We start from the raw sequence: 12,406 nt of genomic DNA on the forward strand, positions 1-12,406 counted from the left end.
CCCTCCCCTCTCCTTTCTTTAGACATTATTTTCCTGGATTGGAAAGGGAGACTGTGCGGCTTACCCATATTGCTAGCTGAAGGGGGAAATTTCTAACCACCATCTTCTTCACTTTAAAATCAACACCTGATAACCAAACAGAGAGACACAGAATCAGCAAAATACACCAAGCCATCTGTCCCTAACATGGTACCTGAGAGCAATACTGTTATCAATTGACCAGCTGCTTGACAATAATAGAGTCAATGGTCTAACAGTAACAGAGCAAACAAATAGAAGGCAATGCAGCATTAGGCATAACCAGCAGTTTTAGCAGGATCCCCAATTCTCAGTAGTAACTGGGGGCATTCTTAGAAAATAGAGTATTGGAAAACTGCTGTCCTTGTTTGCTTCATTTAGTTCATAATTTTATTAAATTAAATGTCTGTTTCTAACACTGCTTGTGGTGCTCACATAGATCCTGGAGGCCACCTTAGAAAATAATAATAATAAAAGATTGATTCTATTGCTTTTTTTTTTTTTTTTTTTGAAGCATGCCCCCTTGGTGAATGGATGATTTGTGATTGGCCACACCTATCAGAGCTACTATTTTGTAAGAATGCTTATGATACGTTCTCAAAGTTCCACGTTGTCCAGGCTGGGAAACCCTGAGCTAAGCCATGAATGTTAATTTATAGAAAAACATGGCATGCCAAACCAAATAAAATCATACTATGGCTTGGTGATGATATTTTAATGTATGGATCCTGCCACAGAAATAATGAAGAATCAGAACAGCAATCTAAGCATCTCTGGAAAGTACCAGGTTAGAAAAGGCTGGTGCAGGGCATTTTAGATCAGTTTTTGGAGATATGAGTAGAACATTCTTATCTAATTGCAATTTGTCAAACCAGACTATGGATTAAATGCAATTCAAGAAAAGTAGCATAAATACATTTTGTTACTATTTTTTGTGCAAATTTATTACCCAAATCCTGATCTAGTCTGTATTATCTCAACTTGGATATTTCTTCTGAAAAATCTATGGTTAATTCCATTTCAGCCACTAAACACAGATTACAGGTAGTCCTCAACATACAACCATATTGGAGTCTGACCATTAGGCCATATGCTTTAAAACTTCAATCACACATTTCACCTAATTTTATGTCCCTCTAGTGGTCATTAAGGGAATCACGACTGTGCTGTAAATGATAAATTCAGTTACATGACTGTGGAGAGGCCTGACTATAGGAACTTCAAATCCATGTCGTAAGTCCCTTTTTTTTGGTTGTTCATACCTTCAAATGGCCCCTAAGTGACCAGCCATAGATCACAAGTTAATTTAAAGAGGTGGCTAATCAGCAGAAAATATTGCCTCCCAATTATTTACGGTTGTACAACAAATTTTGGGTACAAATTTCCATTTTTGGAATTGTAACTATTTCAGATTTGGGCAACAAAACATGCATCAAAACTTGGTTAAAAGGCCAAATATGAGGAACACTAAAAGTGTATGTGTGTATTTGTGTTTGTGTATGTGTATGTGCATAGTAGTGGCCAAAATATGGAAACCTTTTGGGAAAAGTGTATTTTCTAAAACTAGCTAATAACACCACTTTTTTTGGAGTAGTACCCTAAAATTATATATCAATGGAAAGATAATTTAATCAAGAATGTAATGCAATAACTTTTATGAAGGATTTACTATTAGAATAGCAGTTACAGTATAAAGAGGAGAAGTGAAACACGTAGAAAAAATGAGATATACAAAAATTATCACCATAGAAAAAACGAGATATACAAAAATTATCACATCAGTTAATACTTAGTTGCATAATCTTCGGCATGAATTATGGCCTTACAACATCTTCCCATGGAGTGAACCAAGTCTTTTAGTTCTGCAGATATTATAATGTGAAACCAAGATTGAATGATTGCTTCTACTAACTGGGTTTTATTGCTGGGTCGCTTCTGACTAACAAGTTTCTTTAGTCGGCTCCATAGATTTTCAATTGGGTTAAAGTCTGGCCTATTCCCAGACCATTCCAGCATATGATTATCTTGAAACTCCCCCTCCCCCCCTCAAAAAAAAGTATTATTAGCCATCAAACCTCAAAAATACACTTTCCTCAAAAGGTTTCCACAATTTTGGCCACTACTGTAGGTATCTTTAACTAAAATGTTTACGAGTAGCTATCAAGATGGGAGGCTGCAATAGTCACAGTTCTGATCCTCCTCCCCTTTCCCCATATATGAACAGGTAGCATTGCTCACCAATTGTTGGGCTAAGGTATGGCTCAAACGTATCTTCAGCAAATCTCAGCAAAAGGCTACAGGAACAGACAAGAGAGGAAAAAATAGTAAACCACAAGGAACATCTATCTGCTTTTTTCTCTGGAACAAAGTTCCCCACTGCCTTCCCATTTGGTGACCTTGCCCATGCACCTGGATTTCCCCACTGCGCTGTCTCCAATCAACAATAGCTTCAGAGTCGGCAGAGATGGAGTCTCCTTTCGTGCCATGGTGAGCTTTATTACCAGATGCACAGGGAATTTAGCAGAATGAAAACAAGAGTGCCATCTCAACATCCAAGCCAAGAAAGCTGAAAGAAAGAGAAGAGGACGAGTCAGAGGATAATTTACCATCATTTAGTCCCGCATCTCTTTCTCCAGCAGAAAGAATGAATTACAATCCAGGAAAACAAAACTGGAGTTTGAGAAGACATATTTGCAAATTAAAAAGTTATAGCTTTGGAGAAATTTATGTGATAGGACAAAGAAGGTAAAGGAGTCCCAGCAGATCTTATTCCGCTAGCGCTTGCTGGCTATATGGGGCAATGCTCATCTCTGTTTTAATCCATTGAGCCAGGGATGTCTGAAGACATTTCCGTGGTCATGTGGCCATTATGGCATCATGGAGCATCCTTCCCACTGGTACCTATGTATCTACTTGCATTTGCATGCTTTCAAACTGCTATCTTGGCAGGAACAGGGCAAGGACGTCATGAGATGCTTGGGTCTCGAAGCTGGGCTGTTGGCTTTTCCAGTCGACAAACCCAGTGTCTTAACTATTGAACCATCATGCCAGAGAAATCAAAATCTATGACAATATTTGAATGAACTAAAGATTAAGACTTCTAACAAGAAAAAAAATATATAAAGTTGGTTGAGCAAGGTTAAAATAAGATTGCTATTTTTGGCAACTCTTTATGGGCTTTCTCATGACATCAAGACTGAAAAGATTAAGTTTTATAAATTTGTTTGTAGATAAGAGCTTGAATAGGGGATGTATATTTGTAACCTTAGAGAGGTGTGAAAAATCACAAAATTTGTTTATAATTCTTGCGATGAAGGTTAGAAATCACATCTTTATATACATCTTTTCTCTTTCATTATTAAATTACTTTTACCTTTTTAGTGCATCTTTTACTTTTTATTGTCTTTTCTTTCTTTACATTTAAATTGTATTATAATCAAAATTCTTAATCAAAATTATATATACGCACACACACATACACACATATACATACGCAGGTAATTCTCGACTTACAACCATTCATTGTGACATTTCAAAGTTACAACAGCACTGAAAAAAATGACAAATGACTGTTTTTCATATGCCCGTTGCAGTATTCCCATAATCACATGATCAGAATTCAGGCGCTTTGCAACTGGCATGTATTTATGACAGTTGCACTGTATTGGGCTCATGTGATCACCATTTCTAACCCTTTCCAGACAGCTTCCAACAAGCAAAATCAATGGGGAAGCCAGAGACACTTAATGACCTCATGATTCACTTAAGAACTACAATTATTTGTTTAACAATGATGGCTAAAAGATCGTAAAATGGTGCAAAATTCACTTAGCAAAGGAAATGTTGGGCCCAATTGTGGTTGTAAATTGAGAACCCTATGTGTGTCTATGTGTGTCTGTTTTGCAGGAATGATGAGAAATTATTCCTTGAGGATATGCTTTGCAGTCACCAATTTGTAAAAATAAATCAAACTTTGAGTATTGCCTCTTACTTTACAAAGGAAAAAAATGAATTCAATATTGAAAAACATACTCTATGCATGTTGAAAGATTCTACTTATAAACCATTATTGTCTGAACTCAGCTAATTGCTATTCATTGAAGAAACCATAGTTAAGCAAACTAATGGGATATTGGGTGAACACAGCTATTATTTTTCACACTAATCTATACAAAAGAGTACTACAAAGATAAAATGAAAGAGTAGGAAGAACCATATAGGTCACTTGTAGCTCTTGGAGGAAAGAAAGAATAGAATAGAATTCTTTATTGGCCTTGTGTGACTGGGCACACAAGGAATCTGTCTTTGGTGCATATGCTCTCAGTGTACATAAAAAGAGAGGATACATTCGTTAAGAATCATAGGTATAACACTTAATGATAGTCATAGGGTACAATTAAGCAATCGAATCATACTAGGAAACAATCAATATAAATTGTAAGGATACAGCAATAAGCTACAGTCATAGTGTCATAAGTGGGAGGAGATGGGTGATAGGAACAATGTATATAAATAGTAATAGTAATGCAGACTTAGTGAATAGTTTGACTGTTGAGGGAATAAAAGGAAATCAATATAAGAAAGAAATACGGTACATTTTTAGGAAACAAGTTCCCCTGAAAGCAAATAACTTCCACTGCACCTAAAATTCAAGTTGAACAGCTGTGACCCATAAACTACATATCAACCAAGTATAGTCCAGCCTAATGGGTCATGGGAACACTGGCTATCAGATTAGTTTATGTTCATTCTACTCTATATATTCAGAAAATTGGGTTATCTAAGTGAAAAATGTAAACATCTGAATTTTGTATAGCTTGTTTTACATATACATATAATTGGAACACCTCATAATTTGGCAATGGCTCTTCTAAAAAACGAGAATAGGTTGCCAATAGCTTGCCAAACCTGAACACCGCCTGTCCAGTAAGATCAAGAATGGGTGGAGTTTCTATAATATACATGACCTTGACTTTGGGGGAAAACAATGTGGAACAAGGGTTTCTTTCATCTAGTGTGAGATGTCATTTCAATGGTACAAGAGAAAGCATCAGACAAAACGTTTTAACTTTTGCTTTAACGGCCCCGATTACCTTTACACACCGGGAACTAGAATTTCCCTCCAAAATCGATCCCAAGCACCTGTAGCATTAAATGGTAAACATAAGAACAAATGAATCTGGAGCGTGCAACATACACATAGGCAGCGTGCGTGGGTCTCTACCCAGAGAGATATTATGGGCCTCTGAACTTGTGCTTCTAAGTCGTTGAGAGTCGACCCTAATTATGTAATTTGGTGGGAAAGAAAGCCCCCACCCGCAGGAAAAAAAACAGAAAGAAAGCCCTCCGCCTCCCCAGCAAAAAAGACCGCACGGTCCCTTTAGTACGGCCAAGCTGTTGAAGGCGGAGCCCCTAAGGCGCACGGTCTTAACTCCGCGCCATTCCCTCCTGGCCAGTTTGGGAGTTGCCGGCCGTGCACCAGCTGATCGCGGCCCCTCCTATCAGGCAGGACCCGGGGAAAGGAGCGTGGAGGCGGCCCTGCCCATATCGCGGGGCGAACGAGCCATGTCAGAGTTCCAGATTTCGGTGGAAGAGCTCAACGACCTGCTGGCCAACGGCAGTGGCTGTTACAGCCTCCCCAGCGCGCACAGCAACGAAGTGGCGCCCCGCATCCACGTGGGCAACGCGTGAGTTTCTCCCCCTCCCTTCCTCGCCTCCGTGCATGGGTGGGGGGGGGGGATACCCCACCGGGCTGCAGGTTGTAGGCCTGAGAACTGGTCGAAAACCGGAGTGGGTAGGAGGCGTCTTAGCGTGGTGGACTCTGACTTATTAGGATGGAGGGAGGGCAAGAAAACAGCTAGCTGGCTCGAGTAGGTGAAAAGGTACGCCTCTCCGTGGTAGCCGGGAGTTGGCCTAGTAGTAGTGCTACTAACAATTCCTAGCCGTCTTCAGTTAACTACATTTAAGTCCTTCTCTGAATCTTGCCAGCAAGTGTGCTCCAGATATGTGGAAAGGCTGACAGCCCCATCATCCTGGGCCCATGCTGGACTGGATAATGGGGATTGGAGGCTAACCTGTCTGGAGGACACATGACAGTAGAAGCCTGGATTAAATACTTATACTTAAATACAAGACCCGCATTCCTTGCTCTATGTGTTTATTTGTTCAGTTTATATGGCTTCCCACACTGGGTAGCTAAAAATGCTCCCATTCTCCGGTGCTATACAAAGTGCGTTGGGGAAGGGCGGGGCTCAGCTTAAAATTTGTTACTGCCTGATTTGGAAGCTCACTTCATGTCACTCTTCTCCAGCATGTTGTCCTCCACCTATGATTAGGTTATGACTTCAGAATTGCTATTTGGAGGGTACCAAGTGTGGGAAGATGTTCTATACAATCTTTTTGGGGTCTAAATATATGAAATCAATTTATACAGAATTAACCTGTGGGTCCAAATACCTAGGTCTGCGGCAACAATAATGTGAACTTTTTTCCATCACTTATTGTGGTGTTAGCTGGGAGTGCCAGCATGGTGGAGTCTACAGAGAGAATAAGAGGAGCAGATGATACCACATTCATGGTTACATCATCATGCAAATGTCACAACTTTTGTATTATATCTACATGATTACATCATTTGGTATTTTTTTTTCACACATTCATTTTGATATCTTGCTTTGTTACAGACACTCCTGAGTAGCAGTGAATGTATCTGAAACTAACCATGTTCCCTATTCGGCAGTGGTCATGCCATGTGGAATGAATACTCTCTATATTCTGCTACTATGTCTATATATTCTCTGCTTATTTAAGAACTAGATAGACCCACTGGACTGGAAATAGAGAAACATTTTCTGTCAAATATATAGGCACATTTTCTGCAAGGAGACAAAATTCTCCACATCTAAAATGTGTAACTCATATTCATAAGCCTTGAGATAGACATCAAACAATTAACCACCTAATTTAATTTTCTACAAAGTCAAATCCTATTATTAGGCTTGAGGATGTTTTTTTTTTTCTTGAGCGCAGGATGACTTAAAACACATTTATTCCTCAGGTTGCAAAATCTAAAAGAGCATTTTATTAGGAAGCAATGTTAAATGGACAAAGTTCTCCTGGGTAGAGTTAGACTCCTAGTGAGGACACAAACATAGCCATAGAATTTTCATGGCAATGTTGCAGAATTAATTGTTACCATATTTTGAAGATTTTAAAAAATCTTTCTCAGGCTACCTTGTAGGCATGGAATTTTCTAGTGGTCTTCTATCCAAGGATGAACGCAATCTGACTCTTTAGATGCTTGAATTTGCAGGGCAAATTCATTACTGTGATCTGGATTAGGTTAAACTGACTTTACTTTTGCTTTCTATGTTCCATTAACTTTGTACCAGTCTATATATAGAAAGATAACGTTTGTGAGAAACATTAATGGTATCCTTTGAAACAGTCAGTGATAATCCCCAATGTTTCTGTAACTAATACAGGGGAAACTTTGGAATTGTTTATGAAATGGGTTGGAGGACTTGTGGCCTTTCAAATTTTGTTGAACTGCAACTCCAAGCAGAATAGAATAGAATTCTTTATTGGCCAAGTGTGATTGGACACACAAGGAATTTGTCTTGGTGCATATGCTCTTGGAGTACATGAAAGAAAAGATACATTCGTCAAGAATCATAAGGTACAACACTTAATGATAGTCATAGGGAAACAGTCAACAGCAGTTCAACAAACATAGCTAAAGGGGTGACTGGAAGCTCAATAATTTGAGAAAATCATAGTGTTTCCTTACTCCTAGGCTACAACTTGGCTGCCGAGGAATCAGTGTTGCCTTCCTTTAAAATGATGGGTGTTTTTCTCTCTAAAGCAGCTTTTACCCAAATGGGGGCTCTCCAGATGTATTGGACTACATTTCTCTTCAGTCACAGCATATATAATCAAGGCTAATGAAAATATTACTTAGGGAAGCCTGTCTTCAAAGACACTGTGAGACTGGATTTCCCTAATCTATTCTGCCACACAATGTTTGTTTCCCTTGTGCTAGTTTATCTGAGTGGTCTTAGTTGTTAATAGAAATATGTTAAAAGTAAGTATTGTTAATAAAAGTAGTATGTTAATTAAGTATTGTTAATAAAAATAATAGTACTGTAATAAAAAGAAATGTAACATACATAAACAATATGATATTGTTTACGAAATTAAGTTCAACTAAAACTAATACCATCATTAAAAAAGTTTGCGAAGACTTGCCATTGGTCTGTCTAAAAAGTTATCTAAACTCTACTTTTCTTGGGCAGGCAGTAGCTTTCATTCTCTAAATCAGCTATATCTAATCTGTGGTCCATGGAGCACCTGTGCCCCTGGAAGCCAGCAATGCAGCCTCACAGGATAATATAAAAATTAAAGGAAGTTGGCTCTTTCTGTATATTAACTATTATACATATTTTATATATGGCCCAAGACAATCGTCTTTATTCTTCAGGCAAGCCAAAAAGTTGGACACCCATCCTTAAATGATGGAGCTTCCTCCTGAGTCTGTTACAAGCAAAACATCTGCCTATTTGTCCTATAAATTATAGTATGTGCATAGCTCTCCATGAAGTCATCTATAGTGACAAGATGAAAGTAGATTAGCTGTTTTTCTATGACAAAAAATTGTTCCAGAAGTCCAGAACTTTTTATAATTGGCTGCATGTTAAAAAAAAAATTATGTCACCTTCCAGAAAAAGTGTTACAGTTTATTCTGTCACTTCCAATTTGTTCCACCTCATGCTGATGCCCCTGTTGACCAGGCCTAGTTATAGGTGTTGAGAAAAACAGTACAGATTCTCTTGATACTAATTTTGACTCTTGGTAATTATATGAACAATATATGTGAAGTTTCCTTGGCAACAGTGTGGAAATAGTTTGTCTTTTGCCTTTTTGCAAAATGCTTTTTTTGACTTCCCATTTTATCTATAAATTCTGGTGGTCTCTTATTTAAGTATTAACCAGGTCCAGCTGTTTTAATGAGGTCAGTCAAGAATGCCTAAGTGTTGCCACCTGTTGTGACATTCTTGATACCGCTTTAGTTAAAATGGTTTAGTTAGTTCCTTGTTCAAAAGCTAACTTGTGTAACCTTTTAGGCCTTTATATTTTCTTAATTAAATTATGCAGAATCTTGGTTATAATCTTTCCATCATTTCTTACCTCAACTTCCTAAGTGAAAAGCCAGGAATTAAACTTGGGAATTTATATAGACACTATGGTTTCTCTGTGAAAAATCACTGTTGAGCAAAATGGCTGGCATATTGTGATTTTACTAATGTGTTTGTATTTTGTCTGGCTTTTAAGAAGTCCTCATAGCTATCTTCTATCTGTGTATTATTAAAGGTCCCCTCTCCGTTTTTTGCAACCTTCAGTTGAGGAAAATTTAAAAGTATAGGGCAACAATTATTGAACAAAGTTAACTCCAATGGGATAATAATGCTGAGACCTATGACTCCTGGGGAATGAAGTTGTTGCTACTTCTGCATTACTGCTCCTTCTCTTTACATTTCCCAGAAATCCATAGGTTGTGTGGCCCAAGGGAATATGGGAGGACCATATCCCTACCCTCTTTCTTCTCTCTGGCCCCTATACACAATTGGTTGGTGGAAAAGAATCAAGTCTGAAATTTGAAATACCTCAATGGCAGTGAGTGGCAAGGGAAGGACAAGGGAGTGGTTTGGCTGCCCTCATAGCAAGGTAGGGCTAGATGGAGGATGGGAAAATTTGATACATGAGACCTTTGGATGGAAGGGGATTTTGGGGACAGGCTGGGATCAGAAGGGGGGTGAAGTTTTCTCCTAGTTCATGGTTCTCTTTGTTTACCTCCTTCCAGCAAAACTGGCAAGCAGTTCCCCTGGTCAACCAAGGTAGAGTGATTTCTGAGCAAAGCCAATTGGAAAACTGGCAGAAAGTTGGAAATTGCTCCACTTCAGCGATTGGCTTGCAGTAAGGCCCAGTGGGCAGATAGGAATAAGCTGCTTGGAGCAGAGGCTGAAATCTGAAATCCCTTAAAGTGGGTAGCAAAGGAAGGAGGATGAAAAAATGATTTCCACGGCTTCCTGCCAGCTTCCCACAAATAACATCAGTGGGGAAGCTGGTAGGAAGTTAGAAGTTACTCTCTCTCCCACCTGCTTTTTTGCCTACCTTGTGGGTCATTTTATTTCTGTTTAGGTAATGGAATCTCTCTGAAACATGATCCAGCAGGTCACAGGTTATAGAGTCAATACCAAATGCTCCATTTTCACTGTGCATGTCTGCAAATAAGGACAAATTTTTATGGAGTCTCTATGTCAGCAATCTAGTCTTACCCTGTTGAGTTATATTTAATTCCATTTCACTCTACCTATAATGTTCAGTTTTTCCTTGTCACCAATCAATCTTATTTTTGAGGCCATAGAGCATATTGGTTCAGATGTGTTATAACAGCAACTCCCTAGCCAAAATGGCCAAATGTTACATATTCTAGGAGTTGCTATCCCAACTTTTTGAGACAGTGCCAGGTTGTGAAAACTGATGCAGTGTTTTTTCCCCCTTGAGGAACTGTAACACTTTGCAAACATGGAAGTTCCCCCACCCACTGGTGTATTTGTTCACAGATGTTATAGTTTGCCATTATATAAGAACCTATAGATAGTATGAGATGATTGAAAAGTAGTTTGATTCGACCATTAAAACTGGTAGGTGACTGGTAACCACAGGTTTAATTATAGTGTTCGTAAGTACAAGTAGACCCTCGACTTTCAACAGTTCATTTAGTGACCGTTCAAAGTTACAACGACAGTGAAAAAAGTGACTTATGACCAATTTTCACAGTTACAACCTTTGCAGCATCCCTATGGCCATGTGACCTCTACATGAATCCTCAGAAGTAAGTTCAAATGATACTTGCTGTGGTAGTCAAGATTGCAGCATTATTCTGTTTAAGATTAAAGACAGCCTGTATATAATTAAAATACAAAGTTGACTTTGCTTTTTAAAATCGGCCATACTATGTGCCTTTAATAGCAACCTGACACAAATATATTTCTTCGGCATGTAAATAAGTGGTAGAAAAACATATTGTGCTACATTTCTATATGTCAGGCTGTTGTTCAAGGCATGGGGCCAAAACCAGTGAGAAAAAAAGCCTAAATTACTCATGATATGGTTGAAAAATAAATATTTTAGACAGTAAATTAATCTTTAGTTGTACAATAAATATTGTCTATATAGGTCAGGGGTCCTCAAACTACGGCCTGCAGGCTGGACCATTCTGGCCCGCACAGGACCATTAGGCTGCCCTGCCCACATCGCCCTCCTACCTGTCGGCCCCCACCTTCCTTCTGGAGGCAGGGGAGGCCAAAAATGGGATGTGCGGAGGTCTCTGGAGGCCAAAAACGGCCCCTTTTTTTGCTTCCCTGGCAGAGAGAGAGAGAGGGAGGGAGGGAGGGAGATACACACACACACACACACACACACACACGTCCCTCATACACACCCCAAGGCAGCCACATCCCTTCACTAACCTGCTTTCCGCCCCCAGGAGCATAACAATAAGTTTAATTTGTGTGTATTGTTTGGACTGCTAAATTGGCCATGCCCACCCAGCCACATGCCCACCTAGCCATGCCCACCCAGTCACATGACCACCTAGCCAAATCCCACCCAGCTTGTCCACCACCCCCAACAGTCTGAGGGACCGTGAATTGGCCCCTGTTTAAAACAGGGGACCCCTGATACAGGTAGTCCTTGAGCCATAACCATAATGGAATCTCCCCAATACTGTCGCAAGTTGTGATGGTTGTTACATGAAGCAACTATGTGATCACCTCTCATAAAAACCCCTACTCCTGTTCTAACTGATGTGATTGTTAAGCAACCTCATAGGTCATTAAACAAAGCATTGGGTGCCTCAGAAGTATGGTTTACCGTGGGAGACCTAGCGCAGGATCAGACCTACCTGTTACAGGTTTCCCAAGGCCTTCTCCATTTCCCAAGACTACCCCCCTCTTCCCATCCCTCAAGGTCCCCAGAGGCCTTGGGCCTGCTTCCTTCTCCAGGTCCTTGTAGGCCTTCCCCACTATTGGATTTCTACATGCCTTGGTTCTGTCTCCCACCCTTCAGGGCCCCACACTTTCCTCCCCACCTCCTGCCACCCATGCACTTTTGAAAGATCTCCACAGCTCCTGACTTTACATTGGGGTAGGCAGGCATGCTGCTCCATCCCACAGCATCCCTGGGCCATGTGGCTGTATTCTGGAAGCAACTGCCATTTTTTTTTTTTGAACAATTGCAAGAAACTCTGGCTGTTCCAAAAAGACAGCCACTTCTGGAACACAGTTGTGCAGCAATTTTTCTTCCCTAACTGCTGCAGTGACCGTAA

At 39.8% G+C, this 12,406-nt stretch overlaps 2 protein-coding genes across 3 annotated transcripts in view; one reads left to right on the top strand and one right to left on the bottom strand.

The window, feature by feature from the left end:
• Positions 1-5,673, bottom strand: part of LOC117664492 (ras-related protein Rab-18-B-like) — a 22,984-nt gene extending 17,311 nt beyond the window's left edge. The window contains exons 1-4 of one of the 2 annotated variants that reach the window (XM_034415421.3): positions 5,216-5,673; positions 2,428-2,584; positions 2,257-2,312; positions 65-126 (exon numbers count right to left, since the gene is read on the bottom strand). In XM_034415421.3, coding sequence (XP_034271312.1) covers positions 65-126; positions 2,257-2,312; positions 2,428-2,584; positions 5,216-5,219 — 279 coding nt within the window. In that variant the 5' untranslated portion in view covers positions 5,220-5,673. Of the gene's footprint in view, positions 1-64; positions 127-2,256; positions 2,313-2,427; positions 2,585-5,111 lie in introns of both variants that reach the window. The other variant, XM_034415422.3, reaches the window with a different exon arrangement.
• The window catches only part of DUSP3 (dual specificity phosphatase 3), a 24,686-nt gene continuing 17,695 nt past the window's right edge, over positions 5,416-12,406 (top strand). The window contains exon 1 of the mRNA XM_034415423.2: positions 5,416-5,705. Within this exon, the coding sequence (XP_034271314.1) occupies positions 5,584-5,705 (122 nt within the window). The 5' untranslated portion in view covers positions 5,416-5,583. The remainder of the gene's footprint in view (positions 5,706-12,406) is intronic.

Source organism: Pantherophis guttatus, chromosome 4 (genome assembly GCF_059756535.1).
Source record: "Pantherophis guttatus breed Tessera chromosome 4, ASM5975653v1, whole genome shotgun sequence".
Classification (NCBI taxonomy): domain Eukaryota; kingdom Metazoa; phylum Chordata; class Lepidosauria; order Squamata; family Colubridae; genus Pantherophis; species Pantherophis guttatus.